Source organism: Oncorhynchus masou, chromosome 31, assembly GCF_036934945.1.
Source record: "Oncorhynchus masou masou isolate Uvic2021 chromosome 31, UVic_Omas_1.1, whole genome shotgun sequence".
In the NCBI taxonomy this organism is placed as follows: Eukaryota; Metazoa; Chordata; class Actinopteri; order Salmoniformes; family Salmonidae; genus Oncorhynchus; species Oncorhynchus masou.
In genome coordinates, this window is record NC_088242.1 from 76,139,307 (window position 1) to 76,158,933 (window position 19,627).

The following is a 19,627-nucleotide window of genomic DNA, read 5'->3' on the forward strand; positions in this document are numbered from 1 at the left end:
GCATTAGTGTCTGCATGCTTTTCCTCAGGATGTGTTGGAGAGCAGAGCCGCGTGTGTGTGCGTGGTGTGTGTGTGTGTGTGTGTGTGTGTGTGTGTGTGTGTGTGTGTGTGTGTGTGTGTGTGTGTGTGTGTGTGTGTGTGTGTGTGTGTGTGTGTGTGTGTGCGTGTGTGTGTGTGTGTGTGTGTGTGCGTGGTGTGTGTGTGTGTGTGTGTGTGTGTGTGTGTGTGTGTGTGTGTGTGTGTGTGTGTGTGTGTGTGTGAGAGAGTGAGTGTAATGTAAGTGTAATGTTTACTCTTCGTTTTTATTGTTTATTTCACTTTTGTACATTATCTACATTATCTACTTCACTTGCTATGGCAATGTTAACATATGTTTCCCATGCCAATAAAGCCCCTTGAATTTGGAGAGAGAGAGAGCGAGAGAGAGAGAGCGAGAGAGAGAGAGAGAGAGAGAGAGAGAGAGAGAGAGAGAGAGAGAGAGAGAGAGCGAGAGAGAGAGGGTGGGGGGGTAATGTGTGTGCATGTGAGGTGAAATAAGTAAGCTCCTCATTTCTCCCATCTCAGCCTGTCCTGAAGTGTGTAAGCCCAGACACACTGAGAGCAGCACATGCATCCACACGCACAAAATGGTGCTTGCATATTCTGACCAAATACCAGTAGTAGTAGCAGTTGTACCGCACAAATATTTGTATCAGCTACCATGAGTATTTTTAGAAGAGAAAGATATAGCTGGGTATCGACAACCACAATCTGTATCTCTTTACCTTGTTTATTGCTGTAGGTTGAGTTGCTAAGGCAGTCTTTGCCTGCTTAGAATTCCCTTTTCTGTCTTTTCTCTCTCCCTCACTTCTCTCCTCTCTTTGTGTGTTGGGGTCTCTCAGGAGGACCACACTGGCATTTTCTTTTTTGCAGGCTTTATTGTTTTCCACTGTGCAGCTGCAAACCATGGAGGAGCCCCCTGCAGGTGTGAGTGGTAAGGCTGCCCCCCCCCTTCCCTCTGCCTCCCTTCTCTGTCCCTCCCCCCTGACTCTCCCACCCCTGTCAGCAGGGGAGGCCGACGTGCAGGGCCAGTTGCACCACTGAGCCCTGCCAAACCAGGGCTAAAATTACGCTCTGAATGCATAGAGCACTGTGATTAACCACACAGGTGGGATCCCCAGCCTAGGGCCCTGGGGGGTGGCCCCACTGTGGTGCACAGCATCCCCCCCAACCTCACACCCCGCTACGGCACGGCTAGCCTATAAATAGGGAAGATGCAGAACCACGGAACTGTATCCAGTTTCTTAGAACAGTCTTTCCATCCCTATTCCCTTGTCGCTATGAGGAAAACAAGATGGCGTCGACACTGCTGAGAGCTTTTGTCTCAAATGTGAAGGCTTTACCACATCATACACATAAGTGTAAGACTTATGTCGTAACAAAAATAATATGAAAAAGGCATTTTACAATTTATCTCAATAGTAATTTTGTCAAGACTAATTAATAGTTAGTCTTCATGCCCACAATACCACTCAGCTGAGACACTGAAAAGCAGCCACTGCTAATGACTACACACACTTTTTCAAATATTAGATTAAATTGTTCCCTACTCACCTCAGCCTTCCTAATGTATTGTCTCCTTGGTATCCAACCTGGACTCAGGGTTATACGTAACATAGTAAATTAAAATACGTAACGCTCAAATTAGTATGATATGTTACTTTTGGTATGGTATGTATTAATTTGTGGATGTCCATCATCCATTTCGTATGATATATTACAAATTACAATTCGTATGATATGTTATGAGTTACAATTCATACGATATGTTACGAATTGCAATTTGTTGTGGCTAATGTTAGCTAGGTTGCTAAGTGACTAACGCTAATGTTAGCTAGGTGGCTAACATTAGCTAGGCTAGAGGTTAGGGTTTAAGGGTTAGGGTTAAGGTTAGGTTAAAGGGTTAACATTAAGGGAAGGGTTAGCTAACATGCTAAGTAGTTGCAAATTAGCTAAAAAGCAGTAAGTAGTTGCAAAATTTCTAATGAGCAAAAATGAGATTCGAACACACAACTTTTGGGTTGCTAGACGTTTGTGTTACACCCCCCCCCCCTGTTTTTGACTTAAGTAACCTTTTGTCTTATGTGGCCAAATCAAACATAACATTTCCTACTTATTTCATAGTTCCGTATTTTTGTTTACTATGTTACATCTAGTTTATGAGACCAGCCTGTGATATCCCTCCATCTGGGTAAAGTAAATGAAAATGATCTGGCCCTCTGACACTCTTTCTCCCTGGGAAATGAGAGGCTCTGGTCCACCAGTCCTATTGTTCAGCATGTGGCCCTGGAAGGGGTGGACTATTATTATTGTGATTATTTCCATCTTTGCGCAGGCACGCAGACATGGGGATCAGTCACAGCCCACACGGCAGGCACGGCGCAGGGCTTTACAACACAATAGCAGAACACTGGGGTGTCTCTACAGGCAGGTTATCACCCCGGGCCAAAATGTCTTCTCTCTCTCCTCTTCTCTGTGTGAGAAATGGTATTTTGTGTGGCTGGCTGTTTAACTATGGGAGTGTGTAGACAATTATCGTGGGTGGAGAGTGTACACAAATGTAGTGGTTAGTGGGTGTTAGCATGGACATGTCTATACTTATCGAAAAAGTATAAACAGATATTGTAAAATTAATTACTTCCTTTCAAGGAACTCATCAAGTTATTTAGTCCTATTATGAAACATAGTATTAAAAATAAAAATGATACCTTACATTAATGACGTTTTTAAGAACAGACAGCACTTTCCCTCTCTTTCAGTCAGTTTCCATCTGTTCATCCCATTACATCTGATGTCGTCTGACAGGGGTTTAAGAGGCCATGGGTACACTACACTCTACTTTGCCCAGTGTGCAGTTAGAGCAGCTTTGGAGGACTCAATCACATTACTGGATTAGATTATACAGTTGGAAGTCTCTCTGCCTCCCTTCAAATCACCTGTCCTCCAGGACAGAGTAAAACACTGGCACTGCCCTGAGGATGCTGCTGTATAATCACATTCCAGTCTAACCTCACAGTGGAGAGACGCTTGACAGGTCAATGACTTGGATACTGAGTGACAGGCTGACAGACCAATCTGATAGGGAAGATCTTTAACAGGGGGAGTGAGGCTGTAACGCAAGTAAACAGGTTTATCTATCTATCTGTGTGTGTGTGTGTGTATACTGTATGTATGCGTGTGCCGTGTGTATCATGATAATTCTGCTAGCGTAATCACACGTGACACTGTGTGACACTGTCTGAGCAGTGTTGTTAAGCAGTTTCCTCTCCACCCAGGCACACAGCAGTGGTATGTCTACATTAAATAATCAGAGCAGTTCAATCAACAGGCAGCAGGAGAAATAAACCCACATTCCTCCAGGCTCACTGCCTCCTGGAGAACACCGCTCGCATGGCGTTTGCCTGGCGCACCACTCGGATTAATTAACACCCGCTTTTGTACACCCCCTCTCTCCAGCTTGATTAAGCTCTCTTCCAGCAGAACGTGCCTGCTCCTCCACTTCTCTCAGTCTCATCGATTATCATCCGCACTCGAGCTTGTCTAGCAACACAAAAATAAAACCACAGCTAGTGAGGATGCATGAATAACAAGCCATCTGAGGAAATCATCAACTTCAGCTAAATACACATCAGTTTATCTAGACACACCTGTTCCCCTTCATCCTTCCCTAGCTGTGTCCCACTCTCACCACAGACTGTATTTACGGAGATCGTGCACATCTTCAAAGCTAAGCAAGTGTGTGTGCGTGTGTGTGTGCGTGTTTGTGTGTCTGCCCATCCACACGCTCTGTGGGGTGGACGTGTATGAGGAAAGAGGAAAAGTGACAATTGGGAAGTCAAACATAGATCCTACACACACGTGTAGGGTGGGGTGGGCTCACACAGGAAGGGGCTGGGAGCAGCCAGCATTCAGCAGATGTTGGAGTGTTCAGGATGTAAACTGAATGATATGCAGTGTCACCTCCTTGTTAATGATCATTCCTACACAAAGCTGTGAGGGGGAGAGCAGTGGTATGATCATACCTTCACAAACATCACTGTGGATAACAGGGCAGGGTGGGTGGGTATGTGGGGTGTCTCTGCACATCCTCACTGTGCAAATGTGAAGAGTGCAGGGAACATACAATGGGGAGGGGAAGTGTGTGTGTGTGTGTGTGTGTGTGTGTGTGTGTGTGTGTGTGTGTGTGTGTGTGTGTGTGTGTGTGTGTGTGTGTGTGTGTGTGTGTGTGTGTGTGTGTGTGTGTGTGTGTGTGTGTGTGTGTGCAAGTTAGTTTATTTCAGGTTTCTCAGTTACATCAAGGGAGGGGCTGAGATAGCATAAATGACAAAAGACACCCACCAAAGTGCACCCACAACACACACACCTCTACCACACACAGACCTGGGATGGCAGACGAACATCAATAACATTTATGGAAATGGAAGGTGAGTGTCAGAACACCTGCAAAGTAGCGGAGAGGAAGAAATGAAGTGGACATGATTACCAGAGCTGACAAATGGTTAGACAGAAGGGCAGGCCACCTCGCTGGTGCTGTATCATTAGTGATGTGAGGCCAGAAAACACACTGACTGGAGTCATCTTGTTTTAGATCCCACTCTCCTAAACAGCCTCTCTGCCACAATGGGGATGAAGACAGTATCCATCACCTTACAAACGGTGAACAATGGATTAGAATGAAGAATGTGTTGACTGTTGCTACTCTTCTAGTGAACAAACTGATTTCAAATATAAAAAAAGTGCAAAAGGCAAAATCCACAACATGTTTTAGGAGGTTAGAAATGTGTTGATGGTCCAATGTGGCTGTTTTCACCTCAATATCAAATCATTTCTGGGTAAAAATTAAGTACCTTACTGTGATTGTTTTCAATTAAAATTGTTTAAAAAAATAGCTTCTAAGCAAAATTCTTGCTTGAGAAATTGCTCTTTGCTAAGACTGTCTGGTTGCTGTCTAAGTGGGGAGGGGAAAAATGAAAGCTTGTTGGCAGAGAGATTAGGAACTCTTATTGGTCTATTGTCTAATTGTCTAATTGTCTATTAACTAATGTCTCAAGGCAGACCAAAACTCCATCCCACCAGAACAGGCTGACATTTCAGGCAGTCTTTTCAAACAGCTCTTACACTAAAGGGGCATTATCATCATTTTCACAATGTTGCAGTATTACACAGCAAAATCACACTTTTTACTTCACTGGGGCTTTAAACGCGTGAGAACTAATACTTGTTCATTCTGAAGGGTTTCTATAAGGAGAAATGTGGAGAGTAAATATCAAAGCTCAGTGATAACCTCAGCAGTCATATATCAAACCTGACAGATAGTGTAGCTTTTAAATGATTGTTTCGCAATCTGCCCAAGAAAGAGAGTAGCGACAGGGAGAGCAGAAAACTCTCCTCCTCTGTGATCTCTTCAATTTTCTCACCAAAGACGCCTCACCAGATAAAGGTTAAGACTCTGCTCTTTTTTCACTGCTGAAAAGACGTCATCCATCTTTGAAGATGGGTTAGAAAGAAATAATAAAATAATAACAGTACTTAAAATAATCTTCCAAAATTCCATAATTAATCTCCTCCAGCTTTTCTAACAATTATGATGTTAATTAACCCAAAATTCCCTCCATGGCGGCTGAGAGAGAGAGCCAAGCATTTAAAAGCACTCCCCCTGCCCCTCTTCCAGCCGCCCCATCACCCCATCACAGAACAGTCTTTTAGGGGGAGAGAACTCTGAAAGGAGAGGATTTTCAGGGTGGAGGAGATGGAGATGAGAGAGAGCATGGGAACATGGATGGGTCTTCAACCCTCATCAGAGAGCGGAGAGAAAATGAACACAGGGTGAGGCTGGGGAAGGAGGAACGGAGGAAATTAAGTCAACAGTGGAAGTGAGAGAAAAAGAAAGAAAGAAAACTGGGCTGGTGAATGAATCCAATGGAGAATGTCTGTTCCCAGCCAGACTCTGGGCTGGTGCAGGCAGTAGGCCTGTATACTATAGCTGTGGTTCTGTTCTGTACCAGCCCTCTCTCTCAAGACACAACTACTGCAGGACTCGGGAGGACCCACGCACTGAAAATACATCAACCGGCACAACTCTAGTATCAGCTGTCAGGCCTGGAGAAGGATAGGGAGTCGCTGCGGCTCCCAGCGTTCTGCCGTTTGTTCTCCCAAATTACTCACAGGCCAAGCTCGTTAATCTACACTATAGTACGCTGCTGCAGCAATTATTACTTTGCAGAAAAACAACACAGAGGAAGCCCGTAAAAACTACAGAGGAACTTTTCAGTTAAACGCACATCCCAGCAAACCGGGAACATTCTCAGAACATTAGCTAAGATTCCCATTAAATTTGAGTTAATGTTTTATCTAACATTAGGATGATAACATCCTTAGAATGTTTTGATAACATTTTTTATACATTGTTTCATGAAATATCCTTAGAATGTTCTCCTAACATTCATTGTGAACAACATCTGTAACCACCACCACAGAATATTCCACAAAAGTTCTCATTAGGTTTCCAGGTAATGTAATAATCAGTAATGTTACCAGTAATGTTCTCCCAGCAAACCAAAATTGGTTCTGTGAAAGTTCCCAGAACATTCGTTAAGTTGCGGCAAACGTTCTCATAACACAAAAACTGTCCAGTCATGCTGATGATGTTACAATGTTACAATGTTTGTATAAAATGTTCCCCTCATGTTACAAGAATGTTCCCAGACACATTTCGTCTGTTCTTTAAAAAGTTTCCCAGAATGTTTCATTAGGTTGTGGGAACAGTGTGGGGACATAACAAAAGATATGTTCCCAAAACACAAAGAACTGTCCATTTGTGAGGATGATTCTTCAATGTTTCTTTTGGGGTGCAAAAAAACATTCACCTGATGTTACAAGAACATTCCCAGTACATATTTGGTCTGTTCTTTAAAGTCTCCCAGAATGTTTCTTGGGGGAACATTGTGGGCCTATGACAAGAGATTCCCAAAAAACAAAGAATTGTCCAGTTGTGCTGACATTCAGTTAATGCTTGTGCAAAAACATTCCTTTGATGTTGCAAGAATGTTGACAGAACCCCCTTTCTGAGTTCTTTAAAGGTTCCCAGAACATTTCATTCGGTTGTGGGAACAGTGTGGATACATTACAAGATACAAGAGATAGGTTTCCTATCTTTAAGAGATAGTTTTCCTAATGTTTAAGTTAGGTTGCACAGGACATGCCCTTAATGATATTCACGAAGGTTGCACAAAACATTCCCACAATGTTGCATAATGTTAAATAACTTCCAAATAAGTCCGTTTTTCATGACATTCATAGCATATTGGTTTTCTTGGTTTTAGATTGAACATAAAATAAAATACAGTGTAATATGGGGACATTTGAATAATTCAGAAAATGTTTTATGTCCTGTTTGACCATATTAGACTGAAGAAAATACCTCTGTACTACAGCTATCCCTTGGTGACACAGTGGGTTAATGATCTAACTGCAAAACTGAAGAGTGCAGGTTCAATCCCACATACTCTTGGTAAAATGAAAAATAAAAGAATTTGAGGCTCACATATAATCTACTAAGAGAGCATGTCCAGATGTATGATTCCAGTCAGAAATGCAGAATTTAGACCAACTGTAAAAAATACAATGGTGTAAAAATGGACTGTTCCACTTTTAAAAACGCAGACGATATAATTCCTACTTTGAGACCCTTGATATGGTCCCCCCTCTTATTTCTCATGATCTGAGAAGATCCTGTATCAGCACTCATAGTCTTGGATACCTAAGTATGCAGCATATAAAGAGGATGGGGAAGTGATAGTGAATAACCCAGTTCCTGTATTTCCCTGTGTTAGTTATGTATAAGAAGGCTAGAAAGGATAAGGAAAGGGCTGACCTCGTCAGTCTTCCGCATTTAACGCAATCCAGCGTGGAATTAATGATTTACATTTTTTATTTAACCTTTATTTAACCGATTGAACATACCAACATTGCTATATACTAAAACAAGAACATGTATGAGAGCTGGAGGCACAGAGGATAAAAGACCTGGCTTGTGAACCAAACATTGCAGGTTCAAACTCCACATGTGCAGACTGTCAACATATGAAGTGTACAAAATATGGATGCTTGTGTATGATTAAATGCTGTTTGAATGTCCTATGAATTAAATTAAAATGCCACGTGTCTCTATACTGTACCATCTTCGAATGCAAAGTGCTATTAAATCTGGTGAGAAACATAATGGGGATGTATTCCATCTGCATTATCATGTTTTAAGGAGCTATACATTCTAATGTTGAGAATGTTGTGGTAAATCTTAAGTATAACATTGTCTAAATGTTCTTGAAATGGTCTGAGGACCTCCAAGACAAGGTAAAATGTGCATTGCGCGAACATAATTGGAATAATATGTTAAACCTAAAACAAATATGCTCTGAACGTCATACAAACAGACTTATCTGGAAATTGTGGAATATTGTGGGAATGTTCTGTGCAACCTATGTAAATATCAAAACTCCAATAACTTAATTAAATTCTTACAACATTATAGGAATTTCCTGTGGAACCTAACAAAAACATTATCTGAATGTCAGCACAACAGGGCAGTTTTAATGTTCTGGGAATATGTCTATTATCATAGAACATTTTCCACAACCTAATACATTTTCTTACAGGAACAATTAGGGTGAGCACCTTGGGGATTTGAACCAGCAACCTTTTAATTACTGGCCGAATGCTTTTAACCGCTAGGCTACCTGCCACCCAATCAGACCTGCAACTGCGGCCTCAGCTGTGCAGTCAAGTGTTAAACAATGGAACAGCTGTCGAGAGCGGTGGCAGCTTCAGAAATAGAGCTGTTCATTTCACCGGACTGTCTCACACCTGTGTGCTGTGCAGGCCGGGGAGAGAGAGGGCGAGGGCTAGGCCAAAGAGAAGGCTGTGCAGAGAGGAAACCCAAAGAAGAGACGGGCACAAAGATAAACACACACACACAGGAAATGGTGAGGCTGACTCACCGATCATGTGATTGGCGACGTGGATCTGGATCTCTCGCTCTGTCTCGAAGGTCATTTGGCATTTGATGCACTGGTACGTCTTCTTCTGCAATGCAACAGACAGGTAGACAAGAATTTTAGAGAGGTTATGAAATTACTTTTTCATTCACAGCCAGAGCGTGCACCCACACACACGCTCTCCTGACACAAAAATAATGTACAGGTGGGGAGGGGGGGGGGGGGGGGGTTCTGAGGTTTCTCCTTGCTGTTGCATTGAGCTGAAACAAAGGCACAGGTAAAGATTGAGCATCCCTGGGACCTCACTGTCAATATCTAGTAGAGCGAACAGGCCGTACAATGCCTCAGCTGGGCTGAGCTGCAGGAACCACTAGGGCCCACTGAAACGCAGCCATGAATTCACACATCTAACTGAGCACGACTTTCTACTGACACGCTACACACTGGGAACAGACACACTGCTAGTGGGACCAACATTTCAGATCACTCTAAAAGCATTAGGAATGACTGAATAATATGAATTCGCTTTGAAGTTTTAATCAATTCACTAGATGTTTCTAAATGCAGGGCCATTTAACTTTTTGTTGAATTGGTAATGTGTTCTATTTCTTTTATACCACAGAGGACAGTGTTGCGTATTCACTATGTGATTGATTTATCAATTGCTAAATTAAACCTCAGTTACCTTATTGTATGTAGATCTTAATATAAATCAGTATGCTGAGCCACAGTGGAGAATATGGTGAGAGTGTTCTTACTTTAGGGACAGGCGAGGCATCCGTCACCTTTTTGGCCCCACTGGTCTCCGGGCTCATCTCGGGGTGGTCCACCTGAACGTGGCTCTCCAGGTCCTCCAGGGTCTCAAACTTCACAGCACACTCGGGGCATCGCAGCACCGGCGCAACCTTCTCTCCCCCGGCCTCCTGGGGCGTGGTGCCCCCGCTGGGAGACTGGCCGTTGGTAGCCCGGCTCATACAGCTAGCACACAGCCCATAGGGCAGCCCGTTCACATCCAGCTTCACCAGCTCCTGCTTGTTCTTGAACTCCTTGAGGCACAGGGCACACTTGTAGTGCTTGTGTTGGTGCAGCTGGCCGTTGGGGGAGGAGGAGGTCGATCCACCCCCGCCCCCACTGCCCCCACCGGACGAGAGCTTCTGCATGTGGAAGGTGCCGTGGATCTTGAGCTCCAGGGTGGAGGTGACGGTCTGCATGCATACCACACAGCGGAAGCCCGTCAGAGAGTTCCTCAAGTCTGGGTGCATCTGGCAGTGCTCTATGAAGTCCTCCTCGCTCTGCAGGGGCATCTTACAGATGCGGCAGGTGCCCGTGTCCAGGCTTTTGCTGTGGGTGACCTTGTGTTCGGTGAGCGTGAGCAGGGAGGGGAAGCGCTCTCCACAGATGGGGCACATGTAGTGCTTGGCTGGGCCACGATGGGTCTGGGCGTGCTCCCTCAGGCCATTCTCTGAAAAAAAGGTCCGTGAGCACACGTTGCACTTGTGATTGCCCTTGATGAAGTCGGCCTTCTTCTTGCGGGTGCCGGCGTCGTCGTCCCCGGGCTGGATGTTGTGGTCCCTCAGCCGGTGGTTCTGCAGAAGACTCTCCATGGTGTAGGCCGCCCCGCAGATGTCACAGGCGTACATGGGCTCTGAGTTGTCCAGCTCCTCCTCTCCTCCGCTGGCCTCATGGCTGTTGGCTACGTCCTGGCTGGCATTCTTCAGAAGCATGCTCTGCAGGTCAGCCTGCTCCGTGGTCACTGTCGATCTTTCGCCTCCTCCCCCACGCTTGGAGCTCTGGGTCACCCCGTTGGGTGTACCATTCTGGCTGCCCACATTCCCAGTGCCATTGCCCCCGTCGAAGACACAGTGCTTCTCCCTCAGATGCCTCTCCAGCAGCACAATAGCGTGAAAGGCCTTGCCACAGAAGCGGCAGTTGAACTTCTTACTGTGGGTGGTGATGTGGCACTGCAGTTCCACCTCGGTGCCAAACGTCTCCCCACAGAATATGCACTTACGGGCCTTGCCGGCGACCGCAGGGCCAGTGGGGTGTCCCAGGTGGCTGTGCTTGACATGCAGCTGGAGGTCACTCTCCTTCCGGAAGTCCCAGGCGCAGGCCGTGCAGCGGAACATCTTCTTCTCATTGCTGTGCTTGACAGCCAGGTGGACCTGGATGGACACCTTGGAGTCAAACACCTCCTGGCACAGCGTGCAGTGGTACAGCACAAAGGTGTGCATGTCCAGCAGGTGCTTCTGCAGGTCGTCTACAGAGGAGAACTGCTTATCACAACTCTCACACACGTACTGTGTGGACGTGGTGGTGTAGTGGACTGTCAGGTGCTGCAGCAGAGACTCCTGGGAGTCGAAGTCCTCTTTGTTGCACTGCGGGCAGGACTGCCTCCTCAGCAGCATCTCCAGGTGAGACTTGAGATGGGCCTGGAAGCTCTCGAAGCTGCTGAAGTGTAGGTCACACTGGTTGCAGGGGTAGTCTCCATTGGACCCTGCCAGGGTAGAGTCCCCAGCCAGCCTATGGCGTTTAGGGGAGGAGATTTCAACATCAGACGAAGCTGGGCTAAGGTCAGCCACCTTGGCTTGCCGCTTGTTATTGGCCAGTGGGATGTTCTTGTGGTTCTCCTTGATGTGCTTGGTGAGCTTGAGCAGGGAGCCAAAGATGGGTGAGTTGGTGCAGTATGGACAGGAGTAGACCTCCATGAAGGACTGGGAGGGCTGCAGAACGGGGGACTCCATCTTGGGAACCCCTCCTCCGCTGCAGTGGGTCTGCTGGATGTGCTCTGTGAGAGAGGACTCTGTGAGGAAACCCATGGAGCACTGGTTGCAGAAGAAGGCGTGGTTGCCCTCCAGGGTGGTGGAGCCTGCAACCATTCCTCCAGGCAGGCAGTGGGACATGCGGATGTGCTCTTGCAGGGTGTTGATGTCTGCAAACATGTCTGGGCAGTAGTTGCAGTGGAAGGCCGACACGTTGGTGAACTGGAGCAGGGGGAATGCCGCTGAGGCGCCCCCGCTGCTTCGGTGGGCTTTGCGGACGTGCTCGTTGAGGTTGTAGAGCGTGGGCAGGGTGTCCAGACACAGTTGGCAGGTGTGGTTCTGCTGGGGCTTGTCTGCATGGATGGTCTTCAGATGGATCTCCAGCACGGCCAGGCTGTTGAAGTCTCTCTTGGAGCAGTAGGGGCAGCTGTAGGTCACCTTGGCCATCCAGTGACCCCCATCATCATGGTCAGAGTTGGGGGCCAGCTTGCGGCGGCTCTGGGTGGGCTTCAGGGTGGAGTCTGGGGTGGAACCCCTCTCCAGAGAGGCACTGGAGTCTGGGGTGGCGCTGCTCATGGATGCCACGCTGCCCAGCACTGGGTCAGGGCTGGCACTGTGGTTACTGGAGTCGGGCTGCCGGTGGCTGTCCAGGTGGCAATAGACGTCCTCCACAGAGGGGAACTGCTCCAAGCACACAGGGCACTTGTGTTTACGGTTGGCGTGGGACCTTTCGATGTGGGAGAGCAGCGGGCCCTCGTCGCTGAAGATCTCAGGGCAGTGGATGCACTGCAGGTCAACGCGATCAGAGAGCTGGGGGTGGCGGGTCACTACGTGCTTCTCCAGCTCGTCTGTCTGGCTGAAGGTCTCCTCACAGTAGTCACACATGTATGGGTCCTGGTCCATCTCCCCTCCACTGCCTGCATTGCTGCCACGCTTCCCCCCTTCCTTTTCAGCACGCAGGGCCAGGTGCTCCTTGTTCTTCCTGTGAGCCTGCATGTGACTCTGCAGAGAGGATGTGGAGGAGAAGCCTCTCTTGCACACGCTGCACTTAAAGGGCTTGCTGGAGCTGTGGGTCTTCAGGTGGATCTTGAGATGGTCGCTGCGGGAGAAAGCCGCCTCACATTCCTGGCAGCTGTACTTCTTGTCTCCGGTGTGGAGCTTGACGTGGCGGTCGCGGCTGCGCTTGTGCTTGAACAGGCGGCTGCAGAAGGTGCACTTGAAGGGCAGCTTGTCGCTGTGGATCTGCTCGTGGCGCTTCAGGTAGCTGAGGCGGCTGAAAGACTTGTCGCAGAACTGGCAGGGGTAGGGCAGCCCCGCGCCCCCTTCCTCCTCCCCTGTGCCCATGCCCAGATCACAGCAGCCATCCCCCAGCATCTGTGACGGCGATGCCACGTCTTTGCTGGAGGGAGAGGACGCTACCCAGGAGAGCCCAGGGTCATCATCACCATCTGCAATGCAAAACACAGACAGAATTAAAATGTTAGAGAGGAGAAGAAAAAAAATCTAAATAGAAGCTAAGAATTAAAGACACGTATTCCCACAGGATTGAATAAATAAGGACAAAGTGTATTTTTTCTCTCTTTATAATCCCTTAGAAAACATCCCTCACTCCCCTCTAGAATTACATCTGCCTCATCATATTTTCATTATAGGGACCAGATTGAAATTCCAAAAACCTATTAGAAGACACTCAAAAAATGAGGATATTCTTATATGACAAAGTGAATGAAATAAAACATGGGATTATGCATGCTTTTCTCCAGTTTAGTTCAGACAAAAGTCTATTAATGCATACATGATATAAATACACACAAAGCAGATCATATATTCATTCTGCCCTGCTTTGTGCATTCTGAGGGGGCCTGACAGCCCACACGTCATCTATTTAGCATCTACACTAGAGTAGAGAAGAAGAGAGGAGAGGAGAGGAGGGGATGGGAGAGGAGAAATCCTCATGACTTATTGAGCAGGAATGCTGCGAGCCTGGATCCCACGGTGGCTCAGACAAACCCAGAATTCTCCAGCTCAGCCTGTTTGTTTGCTTTATTTGACTGCGTTTTACACTTTGCTCTAAATGGATGAATAGAGAAGCCTCTGGTATTCCTCATCACACATAACCAAATGTTTACAATAAGTACACATCCTCCCCCTTTCCCCTATCCACACATACTACATCTTATAAAACCCTCCTTTGTAAACGAATATATAGCTGGATGGCAGGTGACTCAATCTAATTTGTATTTTGGCATGACCACTCTCAAATAAATGACTGACTTCTCAATGTTATTATGTAACAAAACAAAAGTCATAATATTGGGGCAAGGAATATATAAATATTAACAACAAAAACCAATTCTGAGAGAGAATAGCCTAACCTTGAAAGCACTTGGTACAGACTTCTCCCTGTAAGCAACTGTGAGTATGTCCCCCTCCCACCACCCCTCCTACAGTATGTGTTATACAAAGGTGTGCACAGCATATTTGGTGGAAAATAAATTCACGTGATGAATCGATGCACTTGAAAATGTAGGTGGTGTGCGGAGCAAATAAAACTCCACAGGGGTTTGTGGGTAAGATTTTTATAAAAACATGAATTATGAATTTAGCTTGGAGCAAGGAAAGAATCCTCCACTGTAAAAGACTATAAAATAGAGATATCACATAGACCATCAAGGCAACAGGAGAGATGCCATCCAGCAGCCAATATCAGGAGAGAGGAATATTACAGGATTAGAAAATGACAAATTAAGAAATGAGCATGATCAAGAAGAAAGAGAACGGACAGAGATAGTGAATACATGTATTTTAAGAGGATTTGTTCAGGAGACACTAACAATGACTGAAATGGTTTTATTTCTTTTCTACACCCCATATCAGGAGCACTGCTTTGTTGAGAACCTACATCTAAACACAAATGTTATTTTTGAGCCCAGAAGTGTAGTAACTGGAATTGCTTGAATAGAGATCCAAGTACCGCCGCCTGCATTGTGTGTGTGATGTATGTATGTGTGTGTGTCGGAGTGAGGGAAGGGGAACAACTCTTTTTCTCAGATTACAGTTAAGGCCTGTACACCGCTGTCTCCACAGCTGGTGTGTCTGGACAAGCCCCTCCCTACTGTAGCCATTCCCCCCAGTCCTTCTCTAATGTCTTTGTGTCCGTGTCAGAATAAGAGTCATCCTGTCACAAGTTAAACCCTGGCAACACAGGAGAGAGAGAAGCCCTCGGCAGCCCCAAGAAAGTGAGGGGAAGAAAAGCCCAAAGGGCCTTAACTGAGGTGAATTCTTTGGCTACACAATGAAAGTGTGGCCCCTGACAGGTTGGTCTCTGATGTGAGCCGAGCGGAGGTGAGAGAGCAGAGGGGAGAGCTGCTCACGACTGACAGGTACGCTGTCCTGCTGAGCCCCAGCCATGTACTGCCCCACAGCACACCACATACAAAGGAACACTTGCTTGAGCATGAAGAAGAAGTAGAAGGGGAAAAAGATAACTAAGAAGTAGGGGAGGAGGAGGAAGAAAGAACGGTGAGGGAATGAGAAAAAAAATCCTGGCACATTTGGTCATTCAGGCAAATTATAAATCTATTAATGCTAATGCAATCCCTCTGACTGAGACAGAATGTGAGAAATCACTTTTGAGAAAGAAGGAGATTATAGTCATTAAATAGCCTTAATCCTCAGAAGTGTGGCTGTCGGAAAATGGAAGATCACATGGCTTTTAGAGGGCTTTTGTCATCCGTCCACCGGGGGACTTGGCAAGAGCACTAAACAGGGTAAGAAACGTCTATGAAAAGTTAAATTAGAAAAGAAAGCGAAAAGAAAGAGGGGGAGAGGCGAGGGGGAAGCCGAGAGAAAAGCGAGAAAAGACTGGAATGGGCACGCAAACACACGCTGCTGCCATGTCTCCTCGCTCCAGCATTCCCGAGGCAGCCCTGACAGTTTCTCCATCTTTATCTCACTCGCCATGTCCATTCCCCACTCCGTCCACCACGTCTTTCATGTTGTGACTCATTACTGAATTAACAGTCTGCATTCATGGCTGCCCCTGGTGCTGGCCTTCACCTCTGCTGCCCTGGCCCATGTGGAAGGGCCTGGCAGAGAGGAGGGAAGGGCCTGGCAGAGAGGAGGGAAGGGCCTGGCAGAGAGGAGGGAAGGGCCTGGCACAGAGGAGGGAAGGGCCTGGCAGATGGAGACACTCTTAGAGGAAGAGCGGCCATCCCACCTCCAACTAGGGCCCAGTAATTGGAACCGGCCGAAGAAAACACATGGCCAAAGAAGAAGGCCCAAACTCAGCTCTACCCGAGCCTGAGCAGAGTGATGGTGGATGGAGCATGGATGGCCACTTTGGTGTAAGGTTCAAGAGGAGGCCCCATGCCGCACCATCCCCCACCACCATGCTCCATCCAGGCTGGGCCGGCCCGATGACGCCTGTCCCCGTCTAATAGGCTGGCCAGCCAGCCGGCATGCAGAGGCCAGAGCGTGGAGGAAACGTGGTAATGAAGACGCGCCCAGCCTGGCGTCCCCAGTCTCTCGCCCGCTCTTCCCCTCATCAGACACGAGGACAGAGGTCGGTCTCCCCATGCCAACCCAGAGTGCCTGCTTTTGTGGTTTCTCCTCTGAAGTAGAGTAGAAACACAGCCTCAGATAGTAGCCAGGCTGTTCATTAGAGCAGGACACCTCCAGGAGGCAAGTACTGATGATGACATAAGCTCCCTCTGCTTCCACATGATGTCTACAACACTGGCAGACTGACTGACTAATTCCTTCCTTCATGTCCATCAATGGTTACAACTAGCTTTCAAGACACCAAAACAATGTGATCATTAATAATCTGTTCTATCAACTGTAATGCCACTAAACCTGTTCCATATGCATATGGAGATAATCTGCAGTGTCAACGTGCTCCCTCGGGTGGAAAACAAGAGCAAACAGCCAGCTTGACTGGGCTGACATCATCTCTCTGTTAAGACTTGATTAGAAGCAGGGGTCTGTTTCTAGGTGTTTAGAGAAAACAGCAGTCTGGAACCAATGCCTTGGAGAACTGCTGTCTCTATTACAGTGCCTTGCGAAAGTATTCGGCCCCCTTGAACTTTGCGACCTTTTGCCACATTTCAGGCCTCAAACATAAAGATATAAAACTGTCTTTTTTTGTGAAGAATCAACAACAAGTGGGACACAATCATGAAGTGGAACGACATTTATTGGATATTGCAAACTTATTTAACAAATCAAAAACTGAAAAATTGGGCGTGCAAAATTATTCAGCCCCCTTAAGTTAATACTTTGTAGTGCCACCTTTTGCTGCGATTACAGCTGTAAGTCGCTTGGGGTATGTCTCTATCAGTTTTGCACATCGAGAGACTGAAATTGTTTCCCATTCCTCCTTGCAAAACAGCTCGAGCTCAGTGAGGTTGGATGGAGAGCATTTGTGAACAGCAGTTTTCAGTTCTTTCCACAGATTCTCGATTGGATTCAGGTCTGGACTTTGACTTGGCCATTCTAACACCTGGATATGTTTATTTTTTAACCATTCCATTGTAGATTTTGCTTTATGTTTTGGATCATTGTCTTGTTGGAAGACAAATCATCCCAGTCTCAGGTCTTTTGCAGACTCCATCAGGTTTTCTTCCAGAATGGTCCTGTATTTGGCTCCATCCATCTTCCCATCAATTTTAACCATCTTCCCTGTCCCTGCTGAAGAAAAGCAGGCCCAAACCATGATGCTGCCACCACCATGTTTGACAGTGGGGATGGTATGTTCAGGGTGATGAGCTGTGTTGTTTTACGCCAAACATAACGTTTTGCATTGTTGCCAAAAAGTTCAATTTTGGTTTCATCTGACCAGAGCACCTTCTTCCACATGTTTGCTGTGTCTCCCAGGTGGCTTGTGGCAAACTTTAAACAACACTTTTTATGGATATCTTTAAGAAATGGCTTTCTTCTTGCCACTCTTCCATAAAGGCCAGATTTGTGCAATATACGACTGATTGTTGTCCTACCTACCCACCTCAGCTGTAGATCTCTGCAGTTCATCCAGAGTGATCATGGGCCTCTTGGCTGCATCTCTGATCAGTCTTCTCCTTGTATGAGCTGAAAGTTTAGAGTGATGGCCAGGTCTTGGTAGATTTGCAGTGGTCTGATACTCCTTCCATTTCAATATTATCACATTTATACGGAGACTTGATTACACACAGGTAGATTGTATTTATCATCATTAGTCATTTAGGTCAACATTGGATCATTCAGAGATCCTCACTGAACTTATGGAGAGAGTTTGCTGCACTGAAAGTAAAGGGGCTGAATAATTTTGCACGCCCAATTTTTCAGTTTTTGATTTGTTAAAAAAGTTTGAAATATCCAATAAATGTCGTTCCACTTCATGATTGTGTCCCACTTGTGTCCCACTTGTTGTTGATTCTTCACAAAAAAATACAGTTTTATATCTTTATGTTTGAAGCCTGAAATGTGGCAAAAGGTCGCAAAGTTCAAGGGGGCCGAATACTTTCGCAAGGCACTGTATATACACTTTACGTCTTGTCAACAACACACAATATGGTTTGGAGCTGACAAAAACAAAGGGGGTAACCATTATCTATGGCTAATCAATCGTAACAATTGATTAGAACAGCCTGAATTCTTCGTTGGGGCATAGACTCTACAAGGTGTCGAAAGCCTTCCACAGGGTTGCTGGCCCATGTTGACCCCAATGCTTCCCACAGTTGTGTCAAGTTGGCTGGATGTGCTTTGGGTGGTGGACCATTCTTGATACACACAGGAAACTGTTGAGCATCAAAATCCCAGCAGCGTTGCAGTTCTTGACACAAACTTGTGCGCCTCTTAACTACTACCATACCTCGTTCAAAGGCACTTGAATATTTTGTCTTGCCCATTCGCCCTCTGAATGGCACACATACACAACCCATGTCTCAAATATTAAACATCCTTCCTTAACCTGTCACGGCCCCTTCATCAGCACTGATGAAATGTGGATTAAACGAGTGACATCAATCAAGGATCATAGCTTTCACCTGGATTCACCTGGTCAGTCTTTGTCATGTGTTTTCTACACCCAGTGTATATCTCCCTATTATACATGGCAATACATTGTAGATTTATTTAACAGATTTCCAAATCCAAATCACTTGGAGCTGATTTGCTGGTTGTTTCATGTCAAAAAAAAACAAAACAAAAACAAACGCAGGCCACCCTGGTTGATAGTATATGTGTGTGTTCATTATATATGTTCACCTCGTCACATTCCCCTGCCCTCCACTCACACCCCTCCTTCTCTCTAACTAACATTTCCACCTTTCAGTCTGGCTCCCTGCCCAAACTTCCACCTTTCCCACCAAGCCCCCTGCCTGGCTTCCAACCCCATCCCCTTGGCCCCCTTCCCATGGCCCCAGGCAGCAGAGACGCACCGTAGGGGGCAGAAAAACAACTTCCACCCAGGTCTCTGACATGGCAGCGCAGCACGCAGGCTTGACAAGCCTGGAGCAACGGACAGACCGACAGGGGGAATGGAGCTTTCAAGAGGAGAACCTCTCTCCACTTTTCAGCTCCCTGTTCCCTCTGTCCTTTCTTCTCACCTCTCCTCCTCTCCACTCTTCCTCACTCTCAGTAGCAATCCATCCTTTCCTTTTACTAATTATCTCCTCTTTTTGGGTGTAAAATTCTCAACCTAAACCCTGTGTTATACTATGTTATAACTCATTCCTTACTCCTCAGTGAGCAGTCATCACACGACAATGATTTCTGAGAGGAGACTCAGGGGTTCTGGAGCCATTTTGTGTTGTTGGTGACCATCAAGATGAGTGCTGTGTTAAAATCTGTTTACTC

General features: G+C 46.3%; 1 protein-coding gene across 2 annotated transcripts in view; it reads right to left on the reverse strand.

The window, feature by feature from the left end:
* LOC135524453 (zinc finger protein 423) overlaps positions 1-19,627 on the reverse strand; it is a 173,578-nt gene that overhangs the window by 69,170 nt on the left and 84,781 nt on the right. For both annotated transcript variants that reach the window (XM_064952000.1, XM_064952001.1), the window contains exons 4-5: positions 9,791-13,239; positions 9,036-9,120 (exon numbers count right to left, since the gene is read on the reverse strand). In XM_064952000.1, coding sequence (XP_064808072.1) covers positions 9,036-9,120; positions 9,791-13,239 — 3,534 coding nt within the window. The remainder of the gene's footprint in view (positions 1-9,035; positions 9,121-9,790; positions 13,240-19,627) is intronic.